Below are 22,907 nucleotides of genomic sequence, written 5' to 3' on the forward strand. Positions count from 1 at the left end.
ATTAAGAAGGAAATAAATTCCACAAATTAAGAAGGCACACCTGTTAATTGAAATGCATTACAGGTGACTACCTCATGAAGCTGGCTGAGAGAATGCTAGGAGTGTGCAAAGCTGTCATCAAGGCAAAGGGTGGCTATTTGAAAAATCTCAAATATAAAATATATTTTAATTTGTTTAACACTTTTTTGGTTACTACATGATTCCATATGTGTTATTTCATATTTTTGATGTCTTCTCTATTATTCTACAATGTAGAAAATAGTAAAAATAAAGAAAAACCCTTGAATGAGTAGGTGTTCTAAAACTTTTGACCGGTAGTGTATATAATTTCTTAATATTATTCCGTTTCTTTGGCTTTGATGCCTCATGATTGAGTATTGCTCTGTTCAAGTAGACTGTGATTTTGATGTGATTTGATAGGGGTGTCAGTGGGCTGACTGTGAACGTTCTGAGAGACTCTGGGTTGAGGTCAGTGATAAAGTAGTCTACAATACTATTGCCAAGAGATGAGCAATAGGTGTTCCTACCGTAGGAGTCCCCTCGAAGCCTACCATCGACTATGTACATACCCAGCGTTCGACAGAGCTGCAGGATGTGTGACTCGTTTTTGTTAGTTATGTTGTCATAGTTCAGTCTAGGGGGGCATATGGGAGAGGGAATGCTGTCACCTCCAGGCAGATGTTTGTCCACCTGTGTGCTGAGCTTGTCAGGTTACTGTCCAGTTCTGGCTTTTAGGTTGCCACAGACTAGTACATGTCCCTGGGCCTGGAAATTATTAATCTCCCCCTCTAGGATGGAGAAGCTGTCTTCATTAAAGTATGGGGATTCTAGTGGGGGGATATAGGTAGCACACAGGTGGACATTTTTCTCTGTTGAGATAATTTCCTTTTGAATTTTTAGTAAATGTAACATGTTCCTGTTTTGATTATTTTAATAGAGTGAGTGAGGTCTGCTCTATACCAAATTAGAATACCCACTGAGTCTCTTCCCTGTTTTACTCCTGTTAGTTTGGAACTACCAGCTCTCTGTAAGCTAGAGGGAAACCAGTGGGTCCATCTCCTCTATACCATGTTTCTTGTAGGATGACAATGTCTGTATTTCTGATTTATTTGATGAAGTCCAGGTTCCTGCTCTTTAGGAACCTGGACTGTTTGCCTGCTCACGGCGTGGACGTATGAGTAACTTTCATGATGAGGCCCTCCTTACGGTAGTGGGGGGCAAGGCATGGGCAGGAGGGTCATAGGTCTGATCTGAGGAGGTCTATATGGCAATTGGGAATGGTTGGTTTGGGGGGATATTGATTGGTTGGGGTGGGGTGGGGTGGGGTGGGGGTGTGGATGTGGCTGGTGGTGCTGTGGTCTGGATGTAGGTCCTCCCGGCGTGGGTCCTCTAGGTGTAGGTCCGGTGGGGGGGTCCCGCAGGTCTGGGAGAGTGTCTCGCTGGTCTGGGCAGGGTGTCCGTTGATCTGTTGCGCCTGTGTGAGGTGTTGAGGCTGCGGTTAAGGGCGATGTCCTTTAGTCTCTTTCTCTCTCTCTCTTTCGCTCTCTCAATTCAAATGTCTTTATTGGCATGATGTAACTATGTACATATTGCCAAAGCGTACTTTGGAGGTTAAGTGATACATTTACAATATTAACATAAGAATAGTAATCAATAATGTCAACGGGACAATCAGTAACAACAATAATCAAGGGTCAAAATAATCATACAATGGACAATAACAATAACAATGGCATTGAGGACATGTGCAGGTTGGTTGGTCTGTCAGACACTGTCCCTCAACTTATGGCAGGCAGCAATGTAGTGCGCTGCCAACCCACAGCTCACTGTGTCTTCCCCCAACAGGACGGGTAGCCTATTCTCATCAGAGAGGTCTTTGAAACCTTGAATAAGGGTGTCAAATTTAGGGAAATGACACTAATTGTTTTATATTTTTAACATTTTATCAGGAAATGCGCCTCTGTCTCAGGTTCTGCTGTGATGCAGTGGTTGCGCAGCCTTTCCTCTACAGGGAGCCAAGTTTCCCTTTGTCTACCCTTCTCAATGGCAAGGCTGTGCTCACTGAGCCTGTACTTTTCAAGGTTTTTCTAAGGTTTTGATCAGTAACCGTGGTCAAATAGTTTGCCATGGTGTAGTGTCAATTTAGGGCCAGATAGCACTGCATTTTGCTTTGTGCTTGTGCTTGTGTTTCCTGTGTTGTAATTTGGTATATTCTGATTGATTGGATGTTTTGGTCACTGTATTTGAGATGTTTTCAAAACTTAATTGCCCTTTTTTGAGTTTTTATTATTAGCCTAATTCTGCCCTGCATGCATTGTTTGTAGTTTTCCTCTGGACATGTAGGAGAATCTTTCAGAACTCTGCATGCAGGGTTTCAATGGGGTGTTTGTCCCATTTGGTGAAATCTTGTTTTGCAAGTGGACCCCACACTTCACTGCCATAAAGTGCAATTGATTCAATGACACATTCAATTAGTTTTAGCCTAATTTTAATAGGTATTTCAATTTGAATTTGTTTTTTAACGGCGTAGAATGCCCTGTGTGCTTTCTCTCTCAGTTCATTCACTGCATCATTAAGGTGTCCAGTTGAGCTTATTTTTAAACCTAAGTAATTGCAGTGTTTGCAGTACTCTATATATTTTGTACCAATTGAGAACTTTGGTCTAATTCCCTGAGATCTGGATCTTCTCTGGAAAATCATTATTTTAGTCTTTTTGGGGTTTACTGCCAGGGCCCAGGTCTGACAGTACTGCTTTAGCAGGTCCAGGCTCTGCTGTAGGCCATGTGCTGTGGGTGACAGCAGGCATAAGTCATATGTGAAGAGCAGGCATTTAACCTCTGAATTGTGGAGACTAACACCAGGGGCTGGGGATTTTTCTAGAATAGTGGCCAATTCGTTGCTGTAAATATTGAAGAGTGCAGGGCTCAGATTACAATCCTGGCGAAGGCCCCACCCCTGATTAAAGAATTCTGTTATTTTCTAGCCGATTTTGATGCTGCACGTATTAAATATGTCATATGTTTTACCTCCTACACCACTTTCAATAACTATGTAGAACAGTCCTGTATACCAAATAGAATCAAATGATTTTTGGAAGTCGATAAAGCAAGCGTACATTTTGGTATTATTTTGGTGGACATGTTTATCTATCAGGGTGTGTAGGGTGTAAATATGATCAGTCGTGCGATGTTTTGGTATAAATCCAATTAGGCTTTTACTCAATACATTGTGCTTATTAAGGAAATTTAGAACTCTTACATTTATAATACTACAGAAAACCTTCCCCAGGTTACTGTTCACATAAATGCCTCTGTAATTGTTAGGGTCAGATTTGTCTCCATTCTTAAAGATTGGGGTTATGAGTCCTTGATTCCAGATTTCAGGGAAATAACCTACACTCAGGATCAAATTAAACAGTTTTAATATAGCCAATTGACATTTTGCACTAGTGAATTTGAGCATCTCATTTAGGATGCCATCAAGTCTGCATGCTTTTTTTAATTTGAGGGCCTGAAGTTTCTTATAGAGCTCCTGGTCAGTAATTGGGGAGTCCAATGGATTTTGATTGTCCTTTATAGCTTTTTCTAATCCATTCAACTTCTCATGAATTTGGCATTGTACTGCGTTTGTGTTAATTTGAACGGTGTTGTAGAGTGTTTTAAAATGTGTTGTCCATATGTCACCATTTTGTATCGCTAATTCCTCTTGTTTTGATTTTTTTTCAATTCTTTTCAATTTTGTCAGATGTTTGTGTTTATGGACACCTCAGTTAGTGTCAGCTGCTTTCTGTTGTACTGTGCTTTATTGGTTCAATCCGGCCGTGATTGGGAGTCCCATAGGGCAGTGCACAACTGGCCCAGTGTCGTCCGGGTTTGGCTGGGGTAGGCCGTCATTGTAAATAAGAATGACTTGCCTGGATAAATAAAAACCTGACACAAGACTGAATCCAAACATTACACTGTTGATTTTATGTGCATTTTACATTTACTGTACTTTTTGCCGCATTTTTTATAACAAAATCTGAAAATACATTAGGTAACATTACAAGAACATTCCTGGAAAATGTGGGGTAGGTGCAACATAAGACAAAAAAACTGGTGTCTCCAAGGGGCCACGCACCTTTCTAAAGTGTGCGCAGTTCCTAAGTAAAATTTACTTTTATGATTCAACTATAAGGTGCTTTTTTGAGCACTCCTAGCTGTGCCATTGAGGAACTAGAACAAGCACACTTGTAGTTGTTTTGGTTGGATCCCTGCATCCCAGCCTTCACACATTACTGTTACTGTTTACGCAATCCAAAAACTGCCATTATAAATCGGAATCTGGATCAAGCGGCATCATTTGAAAGCTTGTTCTACTGCCAACATGACTAGCTACACTGAACAAAAATATAAATGCAACATGTAAAGTGTTGGTCCCATGTTTCATGACCTGAAATAAAATATCCCAGAATTTATCATACGCACAAAAAGCTTATTTCTCTCAAATTTTGTGCACAAATTTGTTTACATCCCTGTTAGTGAGCATTTCTCATTTGCCAAGAGAATCCATCCACCTGGCAGGTGTTGCATATCAAGAAACTGATTAAGCAGCATGATCATTAAACAGGTGCACCTTGTACTGGGGACAATAAAAGGCCACTCTAAAATGTGCAGTTTTGTCACACAACACAATGCCACAGATGTCTCAGATTTTGAGGGAGTGTGCATTTGGCATGCTGACTGCAGGAATCCACCAGAACTGTTGCCAGATAATTGAATGTTAATTTCTCTACCATAAGCCGCCTCCAATGTCATTTTAGAGAATTTGGCAGTACGTCCTACCGGCCTCACATTCGCAGACCATTTGTATTGCGTCGTGTGGGCGAGCAGTTTGATGATGTCAACATTGTGAACAGAGTGCCTCATGGTGGGGGTGGGGTTATGGTATGGGCAGGCATAAGCTATGGACAATGAACACAATTATAATTTTATCAATGGCAATTTGAATGCACAGAAATACCGTGACGAGATCCTGAGGCCCATTGTGAGGCCCATTTTTTTAAGGTATCTGTGACCAACAGATGCATATCTGTATTCCCAGTCATGTGAAATCCATAGATTAGGACCTAATGAATTTATTTCAATTGACTGATTTCCTCGTATGACCTGTAACTCAGTATAATCTTTGAAATTGTTGCATGTTGCGTTTATATTTTGTTCAGTATCATTTATAAAATACGATCTTACTGTGTTAAGCTTTCACACGGCAATTCAGAGAAAGATCGTAATTTTGTCATGAGCGCATTCAGGTGAGTGTTCTGTGGCAAATTCTCTTCACAATAGAATAACATAGGGTCATTCTGTTCAGAACATCCCAGGGTATGACACCATGTCATTTTGTAACTGTACATCAAACATAGTGATCCATAAATGTTGACGAGTTTGAGGACATGTAAATGTGAAGTGCACATTTGGACTCACAGGTGTTTGGCTTGCCTGTGTGACATCAAAGCAGTCTTTGTTATTCTTCTCAACGTCTCATCTTTCAACAAATCAAAAGTTGGGGACAACTTGTTTTCGCGTGCGGTGCTCAAGTTCAGAACAGCTGTCAGTCAAAACCCATACAGCACTGTGAAGCGCAGAGCCTGAGCTCTGGCGTCTTTTAAAGCATATTACTGTACAGCCACGGCGTTCCAATTTAGCAGCTTGTCAGTGCCCAAATCTGCCATTTTCAACCCATATACAGGTAGAAGTGTAAAGGGTTAAATGTATGTAAAATGTGCAAACAGTCCAAATTTGAGGTTATGAATCTTCAGCCCATAGGTATTTGTTTCAATAAAACATGTAATGTGATCAACTGTGTCAATCTAACGTTTTCTCCCCTCCTTGCAGACTTGCCAAAAAATCCTGGTTCGGTAACTTCATCAACCTGGATAAAGAGGAACAGATCTTTATCTTGATCAAAGACAAGCCTCTGAGCTCTATCAAGGCTGACATCGTCCATGCCTTTCTCTCAGTACGTACACCCTCTCTACCCCTTTCTCTCACTCCTTCTTTTTGCTCTCCTCCCTCTTTAGTTTCTCTCTCTCTCCTTCCTCAAACCTTTCTCTCGGTCTTACTCTACCTCTCCATGTCTCTTTCCCTCTCCTTTACTGATTTTATTTTCTGCTCTCTGCCACTTCTCATTCAGTCATTCACCACATTTTTTCACTCCTACTTTGCTATCCTGCCTCCTTCCTTCTCTCCGGCCTCCCTACCTCTCCACCTCTTTTCCTCACTCTCACTCCCCTCCACTCTGCTCTCCCTCTCTCTCTCCTCCTCTCCTCTTATTCCCTTCTTCTCCTTTCTACAGAATGTATTTCCTATATCATTATGGATATACACTGAGTGTACAAAACATTAGGAACACCTGCTCTTTCCATGACATAGACTGACCAGGTGAGTCCAGGCGACTGCTATGATGCCTTATTGATGTCCACTTCAATCAGTGTAGATGAAGGGGAGGAGACAGGTTAGAGAATATATTTTAAAACCTTGACACAATTGAGACATGGATTGTGTATGTGTGCCTTTCAGAGGGTGAATGGGCAAGACAAAAGATTTATGTGCCTTTGAACGGGGTATGGTAGTAGGTGCCAGGCGCACCGTTTCGAATGTGTCAAGAACTGCAACTCTGCTGGGTTTTTCACGCTCAACAGTTTCCCATGTGTACCAAGAATGGTCCACCACTCAAAGGACACATCCTGCCAACTTGACACAACTGTGAGAAGCATTGGAGTCAACATTGGCCAGCATCCCTGTGGAACGCTTTCGACACCTTGTAGAGTCCATGCCCTGACAAATTGAGGCTGTTCTGAGGGCAAAAGGGGGTGCAACTCAATATTAGGAAGGTGTTCCTAATGTTTTGTACATTCAGTGTATATGCGTGTGTTGCAGGTATGTTGCAGTTTAGCCCCAATACCTGCTATCAGCCTAAGAAGGTATTTTACCATTATAACACCAATGTTGATTGGTTTAGCCTAGAGGCGCGTGTGTGTGCGCGGATCTGTGAGTGTGTACGTGCATATGTATGTGTGTGCGCATGTGTACATGTGTGAGTGTGTTTGTGTGTGCTTACATGTTTCTGATTTATCTAGCCATTCAGTAAGCTGATTGTGTTGCTATCCCTCCCATTTTCCTTCTGAATGGCACTCTGTAGTCCAGGGGGATGTCCCAAATGGCACCCTTTCCCCTACATAGTGCACTACTTTTGACCAGAGCGCTGTGGGTCCTGGTCAAAAGTAGTGCACTATATAGGGAATAGGGTGGTATTTGGGACACATACCAAGTCAATAGAAATCAACAAGGACCACTGATCATTAGCATATAGATGCTTTGCCCCGAATGCCGTGTATCGAGGAGATGTGTGTGTGTGTGTGCGTGCGTGTGTGTGCATGTTTGTGTGTGTGTGTGTGTGAGACTACAGGCAGCATTGAGGTCTCTCTCTCTCTCTCTCTCTCTCTCTGTGCTTCACTGCATCTCCAAAGCCAGTGAGTGAATAGTAAAAGACGGTTTTCAGTGCAAGCCAACAGAGAAGCACATTTAACATTTTACTCACAGCTTTAACAAGGTCTTATAGCAAATGGAAACTCTTGCTCCACTGTAGGTCAATGGCAAACGAATCTTCTATTCCTAAGAGGTAGCTATTTTCTCCCCTAGCGTATGCTTGTTGTCCTAGACAGTAGATTGGCACCTGAATAGGTGTGATTATACTCCTCAGCACTCTAGCATTAATCAAACTCTTGGCAGCAGTTTAGTGAAACATGACAATTTGGGATAGAGCTGAGTGTTGGCGGGGTTGACTGAAGCATTAGCCTGAAGTTGCGTTCCAAATGGCATCCTATTCCCTATATGGTGCACTACTTTTGACAAGAGCCCTATGGGCCCTGTTCAAATGTAGTGCACTATATGAAATAGGGTGCCATTTGGGATGCAGATAACGTCACTGTCAGATGTACTGACGTTGTAATCTGGTTAGAGTTTAATCTGTGCTTGGTTGCATCAGGGTAATTTGAATGACGTTTTATTCAACCTGTCATTTATATAAGAGGTATGTGGCAAAAAGCTGAAAGTAATTCTCGATTTGTAATCGCTTCACTCACTTGAGCGAGTGAGTCGTTCTCTGTGACACTTTCTCCCTCTCTCTATATGCTCCTCACTCTCTATTCCCTCTCTCTGATTCTCTATCCCTATTTCTTTCCTCAGGAGCCACACAATGTCTCTCTCCACCTCTTCCTCTCTCTGTTTCTCTCCCCCATGTATTTATTCATTTTATTTTAGTCATTTTAGCAGATCTCTCTCTCTCACCCTCCCTCAACTCTCTCTCCTTTTCTTCAGTCTCTCTTTCCTCTCTCTCTTCTTGATTCCCCCTTGTATTTCTTATCTCTTGATTCAGAATGTCCACTTCATAACTATAAAATAAAACTATAAAAAATATGTATCGCTCTTCCAGATCCCCAGTCTCAGCCACAGTGTGATCAGCCAGACGAGTTTCCGGGCAGAGTACAAGTCCACAGCCGGCCCCACGGTCTTCCAGAAGCCAGTCAAGTTCCAGGTGGACATCACCTACACAGAGAGCACTGCCGCCACCAAGGGGAACGGCATCTACTCTGTCACCTTCACCCTGCTCTCAGGTACACGGACATGCACAAGCATGCATGCACACATACACTCATGCACACAAACACGCGCACACAGGCAGGTATTTAGACACACATGCAGGCAAGCAACACACACAGATATAGACAGCACACACACACACACACACAGATGCACACACACATGCAGACAAGCACAAACACACGTGTGTTTGTGTGCACATGTTTGTGTGTGCATGTATGTGTGTGTTTGTGTCTTTCACAGTGTGTGTGTGTGCTCCATGGGACCAGATTGGAGGGAGAGGACCCTTTCCCTGGTAATAATCATAGGCCATTTGGATCCCGCTGCTTTTCTGATGGTAGTGGTTACAGGAGACCGCACGCAGCCACACTCTCTTTTTCCTCTCCATGATCTATCCTAACACTCCTCCCTCCTCCTCCACTCTAACCCCCTTGTTTTCTTACACTCATCCCTACTCTTTCCCTCTCCTCTTTTGACCCCTCCTTTGTTTTTTCCTATTCCTTTCCTTCCTTCCTTTTCCTCTTCATTCCTTTCTCCTTTTTTCTCCGCTTTCTGTCTTTCTCTGCTTTCTGTCTTTCTCTTAATTTGTCTCCTACCCTGTTCGGCCTTTTTCATGTTCCTGTGTACCTTTGTGTGTGTGTGAGTACAGAATGACTAACCTGGTTCTCCCCTTGTCTATTGCAATCATGTGTTTGTGTGCCTGCGTGTGTGTGTGTGTGTGTGTGTGTGTGTCTGTGTGTGTGTAGGACCCAGCCGGCGCTTCAAGCGGGTGGTAGAGACGATTCAGGGCCAGTTGCTAAGCACACATGACCAGCCAGGAGTTCAGCAGCTTTCTGGTGAGTTGAATACCTCCCAACCCCCCCTCCCTTACCAAAACCAGCCTCGCCCTCTCCTCCTACAACCCCTCACTGCTAAAGCTAAACTAGAACTCCTCCCCCACTCTCACCCCCTTTCCTTCTCTCCCTCACCCCCTCTCTGCTACAGCTTCCGTATATTGCATGGGCCTCGCGCCACCAAGTATAGATAGAGGTTGTTCCCTAAGTACTGATCTAAGGTCAGATGTTGTTTTTTTGGTCCCCTAATGGTTATAAAGGATCAGGGGTAGGATAATCTGATCCTAGATCTGTTGTTTTGGGCAACTTATATCTTGAGCCCTAACCACCACTGCTCCTCGCCATTACAACATCAAAGCGACCACAATGCACCTCAAAGAATTGCACTGCCACTACATTGAGATGTAGAGGGAGCACACTCTCTAGCTCTGTCTTTTTTGAAACCCTTGTCACTCAAAATCCCCCCTTCTCTTGTAACCCTTTTTGCTGCCCATACCTGCCATTGGCCAGACCGCAGATATCTGGTTAGATAGTGAACTTAGAGGACAGGTCAAGGTTGCGTCATCATCTAGACTTTGACCTTTGAATTCCTCTTTCATCCTGGTGCTAGGATCTCCTCCTCTACCTCCTCCTCCCTCATCCAGAGAGGTTTTACTCCGCCCAAAATCTGTCCATGAAGTGAATCATTTTTTGTCTGGAGGTCAATGAGAGAGTGTCGAATTTGGTCAACAAAAAATGGAATTGCTCATTTGCTATGTGAGGCTTATTTGATGGAATAGAAGTTTCGTAATGGTTCGGTTGTTACGAATACACGGATATAAGTGGACGCACGTGGCATTTCAGCAACATAAACTAAACATACTTTATATCGGAGTTGTGCCTGTTGTGATAGAGATAGATAGAGGACTCATCATGGATATAACCCATTTTAGCATGGACATTGCCATGGAGGGCTTCCACCACTTTAATGTAGTCAACTGGGTGGGGGTTCCTATGAGTTGGGAGCAATCAGCCAAAGAAGAAGAAGAAAATGGTCTACTTAAAACTGGAGATAGCCTCAATGGCACTGCCCATGCTGTCACAGATGCTATAATGGCACAGATGAGTCCTCTATCTATCTCTATGGCCTGTTGTTCTAACGCGTATCTGCCCCCTCATTGGCTAGAATGGCCCCACATGATCTCGCCTCCCCCTGTATTTCCATTGTTAGAGCGGTCACTTGAATATCTTGTCAATATAATAGACAATCTTTGCTCATCCCTTGTTTTATCCATGAGCCATTTGGCCAATAATAAGTAATCCTGTCCCGAAGAGCCTACAACATAGATCTCTTATAGACAATGGAGATGTCTATAAAGATGGAGAGAATAAAAATACACACCTCTGTCCTCCTACTCACCCTCCTCATGGCCTTCTTCATGTCTTATCCATCCATCCATCCATCCATCGCTCTCTCTATTGTGTGTGTGTGCGCAACAAAGTATCACAGTTTGAATTAGAAATGTAATGTTTGTCCACGTTTTTCCAAACGTCTATGGGTGAAGTCAAGGTAAATGTTGGTTTTTGACGTTTAGGTTGAGACACTGTTACTTAACTCCGCAAAAGTGAAACCAAAAACACTGCAGTCGGGCTGGGGGTTTCACATCTCCTTAAGTTAAGGGTTAAGTTAAGGTAAAATTGGTTAAAGAAAATTGTGATGAATAAAAAAGTATAGGCAGGTAGCTTAGTGGTTAAGAGCGTTGTCAGTAACCGAAAGGTCGCTGGTTCTAATCCCCGAGCCAACTAGGTGAAAAATCTGTCGATGTGCCCTTGAGCAAAGCACTTAACCCTAGTTGCTCTGGATAAGAGCGTCTGCTAAATTATTAATTTAAGGACCAAAATATTGATAGCTGTGCCATATAGATTGCAAAATTGTTGGGAAGAGATTTTCGATGTACCGATTCTTGAATGTTATATATATTGGGGATACAACCATCCCAGCTCTGCAGATTTAGCTGTGAAGAGACAGAATCATTAGATCATTTGTTTTGGTACTGTCCATACAGTGGGGAGAACAAGTATTTGATACACTGCCGATTTTGCAGGTTTTCCTACTTACAAAGCATGTAGAGGTCTGTAATTTTTATCATAGGTACACTTCAACTGTGAGAGACGGAATCTAAAACAAAAACCCAGAAAATCACATTGTATGATTTTTAAGTAATTAATTTGCATTTTATTGCATGACATAAGTATTTGATCACCTACCAACCAGTAAGAATTCCTGTTAGTTTTCCACAGACCTGTTAGTTTTCCAACTGTGTCATAAAATGTACAGTGCCGTCGGAAAGTATTCAGACCCCTTGACTTTTTCCACATTTTGTTACGTTAAAGCCTTATTCTAAAATGGATTAAATAAATAAAAATCCTCAGCAATCTACACACAATACCCCATAATGGCAAAGCGAAAACAGGTTTTTAGAAATGTTTGCAAATTTATTAAAAAATACAAACAGAAATACCTTATTTACATAAGTATTCAGGCCCTTTGCTATGAGACTCGAAATTGAGCTCAGGTGCATCCTGTTTCCATTGATCATCCTTCAGATGTTTCTACAACTTGATTGGAGTCCACTTCTGCAGCATTGGCCTCCATCATTCTTAAATGGAAGAAGTTTGGAACCACCAAGACTTTTCCTAGAGCTGGCCGTCACTCTGACAGAGCTCTAGAGTTCCTCTGTGGAGATGGGAGAACATTCCAGAAGGACAACCATCTCTGCAGCACTCCAACAATCAGGCCTTTATGGTAGAGTGGCCAGATTTGTTTTGTTTATTTATTTCACCTTTATTTAACCAGGTAAGCCAGTTGAGAACAAGTTCTCATTTACAACTGCGACCTGGCCAAGATAAAGCAAAGCAGTGCGATAAAAACAACAACACAGAGTTACATATGGGGTAAAACAAAACATGAAGTCAAAAATACAACAGAAAATATATACAGTGAGGGAAAAAAGTATTTGATCCCCTGCTGATTTTGTACGTTTGCCCACTGACAAAGAAATGATCAGTCTATAGTTTTAATGGTAGGTTTATTTGAACAGTGAGAGACATAATAACAACAAAGAAATCCAGAAAAACACATGTCAAAAATGTTATAAATTGATTTGCATTTTAATGAGGGAAATAAGTATTTGACCCCTCTGCAAAACATGACTTAGTACTTGATGACAAAACCCTTGTTGGCAATCACAGAGGTCAGACGTTTCTTGTAGTTGGCCACCAGGTTTGCACACATCTCAGGAGGGATTTTGTTCCACTCCTCTTTGCAGATCTTCTCCAAGTCATTAAGGTTTCGAGGCTGACGTTAAGCAACTCGAACCTTCAGCTTCCTCCACAGATTTTCTATGGGATTAAGGTCTGGAGACTGGCTAGGCCACTCCAGGACCTGAATGTGCTTCTTCTTGAGCCACTCCTTTGTTGCCTTGGCCGTATGTTTTGGGTCATTGTCATGCTGGAATACCCATCCACGACCAATTTTCAATGCCCTGGCTGAGGGAAGGAGGTTCTCACCCAAGATTTGACGGTACATGGCCCCATCCATCGTCCCTTTGATGCAGTGAAGTTGTCCTGTCCCCTTAGCAGAAAAACACCCCCAAAGCATAATGTTTCCACCTCCATGTTGTACGGTGGGGATGGTGTTCTTGGGGTCATAGGCAGCATTCCTCCTCCTCCAAACACGGCGAGTTGAGTTGATGCCAAAGAGCTCGATTTTGGTCTCATCTGACCACAAAACTTTCACCCAGTTCTCCTCTGAATCATTCAGATGTTCATTGGCAAACTTCAGACGGCCCTGTATATGTGCTTTCTTGAGCAGGGGGACCTTGCGTGCGCTGCAGGATTTCAGTCCTTCACGGCATAGAGTGTTACCAATTGTTTTCTTGGTGACTATGGTCCCAGCTGCCTTGAGATCATTGACAAGATCCTCCCGTGTAGTTCTGGGCTGATTCCTCACCGTTCTCATGATCATTGCAACTCCACGAGGTGAGATCTTGCATGGAGCCCCAGGCCGAGGGAGATTGACAGTTCTTTTGTTTCTTCCATTTGCGAATAACCGTACCAACTGTTGTCACCTTCTCACCAAGCTGCTTGGCGATGGTCTTGTAGCCCATTCCAGTCTTGTGTAGGTCTACAATCTTGTCCCTGACATCCTTGGAGAGCTCTTTGGTCTTGGCCATGGTGGAGAGTTTGGAATCTGATTGATTGATTGCTTCTGTGGACAGGTGTCTTTTATACAGGTAACAAGCTGAGATTAGGAGCACTCCCTTTAAGAGTGTGCTCCTAATCTCAGCCCATTACCTGTATAAAAGACACCTGGGAGCCAGAAATCTTTCTGATTGAGAGGGGGTCAAATACTTATTTCCCTCATTAAAATGCAAATCAATTTAGAGCATTTTTGACATGCGTTTTTCTGGATTATTTTGTTGTTATTCTGTCTCTCACTGTTAAAATAAACCTACCATTAAAATTATAGACTGATCATTTCTTTGTCAGTGGGCAAATGTACAAAATCAGCAGGGGATCAAATACTTTTTTCCATCACTGTATACAGTGTGTGCAAATGTAGCAAGTTATGGAGGTAAGGCAATAAATAGGCCATAGTGCAAAATAATTACAATTAGTATTAACACTGGAATGATAGATGTGCAAGAGATTATGTGCAAATAGAGATATTAGGGTGCAAATGAGCAAAATAAATAACAATATGGGGATGAGGTAGTTGGGTGGGCTAATTTCAGATGGGCTGTGTACAGGTGCAGTGATCGGTAAGGTGCTCTGACAACTGATGCTTAAAGTTAGTGAGGGAGATAAGAGTCTCCAGCTACAGAGATTTTTGCAATTCGTTCCAGTCATTGGCAGCAGAGAACTGGAAGGAATGGCGGCCAATGGAGGTGTTGGCTTTGGGGATGACCAGTGAGATATACCTGCTGGAGCGCATACTACGGGTGGGTGTTGCTATGGTGACCAATGAGCTAATATAAGGCAGGGATTTGCCTAGCAGTGATTTATAGATGGCCTGGAGCCAGTGGGTTTGGCGACGATTATGTATTGAGGACCAGCCAACAAGAGCGTACAGGTCACCGTGGTGGGTAGTATATGGGGCTTTGGTGACAAAATGGATGGCACTGTGATAGACTACATCCAATTTGCTGAGTAGAGTGTTGGAGGCTATTTTGTAAATGACATCGCCGAAGTCAAGGATCGGTAGGATAGTCAGTTTTACGAGGGCATGTTTGGCAGCATGAGTGAAGGAAGCTTTGTTGCGAAATAGGAAGCCGATTCTAGATTTAACTTTGGATTGGAGATGCTTAATGTGAGTCTGAAAGGAGAGTTTACAGTCTAACCAGACACCTAGGTATTTGTAGTTGTCCACATACTCTAGGTCAGACCTGCCGAGAGTAGTGATTCTAGTCGGGTGGGCGGGTGCCAGCAGCGTTCGATTGAAGAGCATGCATTTAGTTTTACTAGTGTTTAAGAGCAGTTGGAGGCTACTGAAGGAGTGTTGTATGGCTTTGAAGCTCGTTTGGAGGTTTGTTAACACAGTGTCCAATGAAGGGCCAGATGTATACAAAATGGTGTCGTCTGCGTAGAGGTGGATCTGAGAGTCACCAGCAGCAAGAGTGACATCATTGATATACACGGAGAAGAGTGTCGGCCCAAGAATTGAACCCTGTGGCATCCCCATAGAGACGGCCACAGGTCCAGACAACAGGCCCTCCGATTTGACACATTGAACTCTATCTGAGAAGTAGTTGGTGAACCAGGCGAGGCAGTCATTTGAGAAACCAAGTCTATTTAGTCTGCCAATAAGAATGCGGTGGTTGACAGAGTCGAAAGCCTTGGCCAGGTGGATGAAGACGGCTGCACAGTACTGTCTATTATCGATCGCGGTTATAATATCGTTTAGGACCTTGAGCGTGGCTGAGGTGCACCCATGACCAGCTCGGAAACCGGATTGCATAGCGGAGAAGGTACGGTGGGATTCGAAATGGTCGGTGATCTGTTTGTTAACTTGGCTTTCAAAAACGTTCGAAAGGCAGGGCAGGATGGATATAGGTCTGTAACAGTTTGGATCTAGAGTGTCACCCCCTTTAAAGAGGGGGATGACCACGGCAGCTTTCCAATCTCTGGGGATCTCAGATGTTACGAAAGAGAGGTTGAACAGGCTAGTAATAGGGGTTGCGACAATTTCAGCGGCTAGTTTTAGAAAGAAAGGGTCCAGATTGTCTAGGCCAGATGATTTGTAGGGGTCCAGATTTTGCAGCTCTTTCAGAACATCAGCTGTCTGAATTTGTGTGGAGAAGGAGAAGCGGGGGGGGCATGGGCAAGTTGCAGCGGAGGGTGCAGTGCTGGTGGCCGGGGTAGTGGTAGCCAGGTGGAAAGCATGGCCAGCCATAGCACTCTCTCTCTCTCTCTCTCTCTCTCTCTCTCTCTCTCTCCATTGTAGGGTGGAATGTAGAAAAAAGGGTTATTCGGCTGTCCTCATAGGAGAAACCTTTTTGGTTCCAGGTAGAACCCTTTTGGGTACCATGTAGAATCCTCTGTGGAAAGGGTTCTGCTTGAAACCCTTTTAGGTTCTAGATAGAAACTTTTTTGCTAAGAGTGTGTCTTCTGATTTAGTATAATTTTTGTATCATTAGTAATTCAGTTCTGATCCTTATCACACCTGAAACATCTCAGTGGTTAGAATGTCAGCTGAAAACGTACCTTGAAGTTAACATGAGTAGATTCAATGGGATAGGACAAAAGTGTGTGTGTGTGTATAGATCCTCACCATCCCAAACAGAGAGTGTGGAAGTATTTTGGAGTGACTGAGGAGATAAAACGTCTGAACGTCTCTTCCCTCAGTTGACCTGTAGACAACACCCAGTGCACGGATGTGCCCAAAGGCAAGCACTCAAAGTGTGGTAATAGTCTGTCAATTTTCACTGAAAGTAGACTTTACTTTGACACCTTTCACACCTGGTGCTACCTCTCAAGTAAATGCACTCCCACTTTTCTAGTCATCACACACACTTAGAATACTCTTGGAAGAACTGATTTGATTTAATATTTAGCACAGTTAGTAAAATACTTCAAATTGTACAGAATGCGAACAGATGACTGACGTTTAGACTCTGAGGAGGACGTCAGCTTGACGTCTAAAACATCAGTCATCTGTTCACATCCTGTACAATGGATTAAAGTGAGCAAAATTAAATCAATCTCTTCTTTTTTGTGTGTATTGCTCCAACTCCTTTTTACCTCGAATTAGTAATTTTTTAAGTTTTACTTGGTAATCCATTCTCAGAGAAATAGTACTATTTGATGCCATAAAACAATTAATACAGAATACATTTTTTGCCAGCACTTTACTAGTAGCATTTGATAGCAGTGGTATTACTGGGCTTAGGCTGCGTCCCAAATGGCACCCTATTTCCTATTTATTGCACTACTTTTGACCAGGGCCATTTGGGACTCACCATAGGTTTAGTAGAGCCACTGGGTCAGTGGCGCTATGTAAAGTGGTAGGGGGCGTGGCTTTGCATAACAATAGGTGGCGGACAAAATACTTAATCAAGGCAGCTCGTTTTGTCTGTTAATCACCAATAACAGCAGTCCGACGAGTGTGTGTTTGCGTGCGTGCTTGTGTGTGTGTGCAGCATACCTGGCAGGGATTGAATGTGTTTCTCAGAACAGAGGGTGATAAAAGGGGGAAAAGACAGGGATGGAAGGATGAGGGATGGTGTTGAAACAATTAACTGTCCTGTCTGTCTGATGCAAGCCTCTCTCCTTTCATCATTTAGATCGGCATGAGCGAGAGCGAGGAAGAGAAAGAGAGAGATGAAGGTTGAGCAGACAGAACACAGCACAAGTTCTATGCTCAAATAAAATGTTATTGGTTGCATACACATATTTAGCAGATGTTATTGCAGGTGTAGTGAAATTATTGTGTTCCTAGGTCCAACAGTGCAGTAGTATCTAACAATTCACAACAATACACAAATCTAAAAGTAAAATAATGGAATTAAGAAATATATAAATATTAGGACGAGCAATGTCAGAGTGGCATTGACTAGCATACAGTAGAATACAGTATATACATATGAAATGAGTAAAACAGTAGGTAAACACTGTTAAAGTGACCAGTGTTCCATTATTAAAGTGACCAGTGATTCCATGTCTATGTACTGTACATAGGGTATTGGTATTTGGTATTTTATTAGGATCGCCATTAGCTGTTGCAAAAGCAGCAGCTACTCTTCCTGGGGTCCACATGAAACATGACATAATACAGCACATTAATAGACAAGAACAGCTCAAGGACAGAACTACATAAAAAAAAATGTAAAGGCACACGTAGCCTACATATCAATAAATACACACAAACTATCTAGGTCAAATAGGGGAGAGGTGTTGTGCCGTGAGGTGTTGCTTTATCTGTTTTTGAAACCAGGTTTGCTGTTTATTTGAGCAATATGAGATGGAACAGAGTTCCATGCAATAATAGCTCTATTCAATACTGTATGCTTTCTTGAATTTGTTCTGGATTTGGGGACTGTGAAAAGACCCCTGGTGGCATGTCTGGTGGGGTAAGTGTGTGTGTCCGAGCTGTGTGTAAGTTGACTATGCAAATAATTTGGGATTTTCAACACATTAATGTTTCTTATAAAAATAAGAAGTGATGCAGTCAGTCTCTCCTCAACTCTTAGCCAAGAGAGACTGGCATGCATAGTATTTATATCAGCCCTCTGATTACAATGAAGAGCAAGACGTGCCGCTCTGTTCTGGGCCAGCTGCAGCTTAACTAGGTATTTCCTTGCAGCACTGGACCACACGATTGGACAATAATCAAGATTAGACAAAACTAGAGCCTGCAGAACTTGCTTTTTGGAGAGTCTCTTTATTACGGACAGACCTCTCCCCATCTTTACAACCATTGAATCTATATGTTTTGACCATGATAGTTTGGAATCTAAGGTAACGCCAAGTAATTTAGTCTCCTCAACTTGTTCAACAGCCACACCATTCATTACCAGATTCAGCTGAGGTCTAGAACTTAGGGAATGATTTGTACCAAATACAATGCTCTTAGTTTTAGAGATGTTCAGGAACAGTTTATTAGTGGCCACCCATTCCAAAACAGACTGCAACTCTTTGTTAAGGGTTTCGGTGACTTCATTAGCTGTGGTTGCTGATGCATATATGGTTGAATCATCAGCATACATGGACACACATTTAATGCCAGTGGCAGGTCATTGGTAAAAATAGAAAAGAGTAGAGAGCCTAGAGAGCTGCCCTGTGGTACACCACACTTTACGTTTGACATTAGAGAAGCTTCCATTAAAGAAAACTCTGAGTTATATTAGATAGATAGCTCTGAATCCACTATATGGCAGAGGTTGAAAAGCCATAACACATACGTTTTTTCAACAACAGGTTATGATCAATAATATCAAAGGCTGCACTGAAATCTAACAGTACAGCTCCCACAATCTTCTTATTATCAATGTCTTTCAACCAATCATCAGTCATTTGTGTCAGTGCAGTACATGTTGAGTGTCCTTCCCTATAAGCATGTTGAAAGTCTGTTGTTAATTTGTTTACAGAGAAATAGCATTGCATTTGATCAAACACAATTTTTTCCAACAGTTTGCTAAGAGCTGGCAGCAAGCTTATAGGTATACTGTTAGAACCAGTAAATGCCGCTTTACCATTCTTGGTTAGCGGAATTACTTTGGCTTCCCTCCAGGCCTGAGGACAAAGACTTTCCTCTAGGATAAGATTAAAATATAACAGATAGGAGTGGCTATAGAGTCACCTACCATCCTCAGTAGCTTTCCATCTAAGTTGTCAATGCCAGGAGGTTTGTCATTATTGATCGATAACAATAATTGTTCCACCTCTACCACACTAACCTTACAAAATCTGGATGCTCCTTATTAATCACACCAGACTAACAAATATTTTTTACATTATCCACATATGAGTCACAGCAAAATCTTTTGTGTGATTTCTTATACACTATTTTAGGCCCAGCTGTTGGAACTTTGGCTTTCCTGGATATAGCCACCATATTGTGATCACTGAATCCAATGGGTACGGATAGAGCTTTAGAACAAAGTTCTACAGTATTAGTAAAAATGTGATCGATACATGTGGATGATCTTCTTCCTGTAGTGTTTGTAAACACCCTGGTAGGTTGATTAATAACCTGAACCAGATTACAGGCACTGGTTACAGTAAGATGCCTCCTCTTGAGTGGACAGCTTGATGAAAACCAGTCAATATTCAGGTCCCCAAAAAAGTAGACCTCTCTGTTTACATCACATACACTATCAAGCATTTCACACATATTATTTAAATACTGACTGTTCGCACTTGGTGGCCTATAGCAACACCCGAAAAGAAAAGGCTTTAGATGTGGCAAGTGAACCTGCAACCACAACACTTCAATAACACTTGACAGAAGATCTTCTCTAAGCATTACAGGGATATGGCTCTGAATATATAAGCATTTCTGTCTCTTCTATGGATGTTATATTCTTGTATTGCTACTGCTGTATCATCAAATGAATTATCTAAGTGAGTCTCAGAAATGGCTAATATATGAATGTTATCTGATGTTAACTAGTTATTTATTTCATTAACCTTATTTCTAAGGCTTCATATATGAATATGGGCTAATTTCAGCCCTTTCCTGGGTAGCTTATCAGAGATAGACAAAATACTGGAAAGAGCAAACAAAGCAAGATAAAAAAATATATACATTCAGCAGTCCATTAATCAATTGGTGTGTGTGTGTGTGTGTGTGTGTGTGTGCTGCGGGGTTGAAGCTACGAACCCATAGGCTTGGCTCTCTCATCCCTTCCAGGCTTCTGGGAGGGACGGTGGACAATGAGCCTGTCATAGCAGATGTAAGCAATGTCCCCACGCGCTCTGGCAGCTTTCATGGCTGGGATAAGTTCTTTCCTCTTCTGGCGCACAGCTTCAGGATAGTCCTTGTTGAGAAAGATATACGTTCCTCTCAAGTTATTGGCTCTTTCCAGAACAGCTACCTTGTCCTTGAACCTCAGGAAATTGACCACTATCGGCCTGTCACCTGGGCCGGTGGTGGGTTTTCCTGTCCTGTGGGCTCGCTCCACCTTAATCTTTCTGTGGTTCATCTTCAATTTCTCAGAGATCATTTCCCTCACTTTGTCCTCAGACTCCGTCCAGGTCTCATGTGGAGATTCTGCAATTCCGTCCACAACCATGTTGTTACGCCTTGATTGTCCCTCGGCTGATTTATCCGTCATTGTTATCATGGATTCACAGACAGAACTGATGTCCTCTCTCAATGACTTACAGATTGCTGTAATCTTGCTGTTCTCCTGTTTCAACTCATCGAGCTGACCCTGGGAGAACTGCAAACTGTTCTTTAGGTCCTGGACCTCTCTGGTCAGGTCGTCCATTCTTCTATTAGTCGAATCCACCAGTATTTGGACAAAGCACTTGAAGATATTTTCTTTGTTTGTTTAAAATATCCTTCACGTGTGATAGAGAGACACTACTGTCCTCGACAATGGTACTCCCGCCAGCTTTGGTCTTTGTAATGGTAGTTAGCAACGTAGGTTACGCTGTTACTCCTCGCAGTTCCAGACAGGGCAGGTCACAGGGAAGATTGAAAACAACAAACAGCAGGGATCTAAACAGCCACAAACCCGGGACAATCCGCGGTCCCAACCACAATGGCTACAGCGTCGCAGGCTGCGTTCAAGCCCTCAAGAAACCCTGCTTGCTTGATATGCTGCTAGCTAGCAGCTAGGCTAGCTGCAACGCCAAATAGCTCCTCAGACCCGTCCTTGGTCGGCAGGATCACTGGACAGAGACTAGCAATCCCAGCAACTGATGCCAACTGTGTCGCGGGATCCAAACTAAAAAGTTAGCTAGCTATGAAGGTGCAAGGTTGAGTAACCGGGTGGTAGCCAACTAGTGACAGTGACTAAGTTCAGGGCAGGGTACTGGGTGGAGGCCGGCTAGTGATGGCTATTTAACAGTCTAATGGCCTTGAGATAGAAGCTGTTTTTCAGTCTCTTTGTCCCAACTTTGATGCACCTGTACTGACCTCACCTTCTGGATGATAGCGGGGTGAACAGGCCATGGTTCGGATGGTTGATTTCCTCCCATCAGCCATGGCTCGGATGGTTGATTTCCTCCCATCAGCAGCCTACAGGGGTAGCCATCCCTGAGTCCAGGTCTGGTAACTTATACGTCTGAAGGTTAATTTTATGCAAAGGGCTTTATAGGCAAAAGGAGTGCAATGCATCGATCTACGAGACTTCATAGAGGGCAAGGCTACTTTTTGATACAAAATGCAATGATGTGTACTGAACCTATCGCCCGTAATAAAGCGCAATGCACTATGATAAACTGCATCCAATGGCTTCAATACAGTGGCAGCTGCATTTATATCGATGATATTGCCATAGTCAATTACCTGAATGAATGTTGACTGAATTCGTTTTTTTCTGTTATTTAACGAAAGACAGGACCTGTTCCCATAGAAGAAGCCTATTTTAATTCTTAATTTCTTAACTAATTCATCAACATGCTTTTTGAAAGATAGCTTTTCGTCAATTCAGATGCCCAGATATTTATAAGCGGGGACACGATCAATGAGGGCACCATCCAAAGTACGTATGCATAAATCATCAGATACTTTTTTTTAACGTGATTTGGAAAATAACATATACTTGGTTTTACCTGCATTAAGTACCAATTTCAATTCAACAAATGCTTTCTGCAGGGCAATAAAGGCAGATTGAAACTCTGACAGAGCCTAGTCAGCTGTGGTGGCAATAGCATACACCACAGTGTCATCTGCATACAAGTGAAAGTTATTTTTTATATATAGATAAACCAATATTGTTAATGAAAATAGTGAAAAGAACTGGACCAAGAATCGATCCTTGTGGGAAACATTTTGTTATGTCCAGAAAACCTGATTTAACACAGTCAGTAAATACACACTGTGTTCTGCCCTTTAAATAATGTTCAAACCAGCTACACACAGCCTGGTCCAGGCCAATTGATTAAATCAGGGCGCTCCAACCCTGTTACTGGAGAGCTAACGTCCTGTAGGTTTTCGCTCCAACCCTAATATAGCACACTTGATTCTAATAATTAGCAGTTAATAAGCTGAATCAGGTTAGTTACAACTGGGGTTGAAACAAAAACCAGGAGGGTAGCTCTCCAAGAACAGGGTTGGAGAGCCCTGGATTAAAGCCTCCGAATAAGCAATGAGTGATCCACAATGTCGAAGGCTTTAGAGAGGTCAATAAAAAGGGCCACAGTGTTTATTTTTATCCAAACAATTAAGAACATCATTTAAAACCAAAGAAGTAGCATAGATGGTGCTATAACCTTGTCTAAAACC

The 22,907-nt window shown here is 42.5% G+C and overlaps 1 protein-coding gene across 1 annotated transcript in view; it reads left to right on the forward strand.

Annotated features, from left to right (window-relative positions):
* brsk2a (BR serine/threonine kinase 2a) overlaps positions 1-22,907 on the forward strand; it is a 616,067-nt gene that overhangs the window by 587,160 nt on the left and 6,000 nt on the right. Inside the window, exons 17-19 of the mRNA XM_045227105.1 lie at positions 5,874-5,997; positions 8,473-8,653; positions 9,386-9,475. Of these exons, the coding sequence (XP_045083040.1) occupies positions 5,874-5,997; positions 8,473-8,653; positions 9,386-9,475 (395 nt within the window). The remainder of the gene's footprint in view (positions 1-5,873; positions 5,998-8,472; positions 8,654-9,385; positions 9,476-22,907) is intronic.

The sequence above is a fragment of the Coregonus clupeaformis genome, chromosome 19 (genome assembly GCF_020615455.1).
Source record: "Coregonus clupeaformis isolate EN_2021a chromosome 19, ASM2061545v1, whole genome shotgun sequence".
In the NCBI taxonomy this organism is placed as follows: Eukaryota; Metazoa; Chordata; class Actinopteri; order Salmoniformes; family Salmonidae; genus Coregonus; species Coregonus clupeaformis.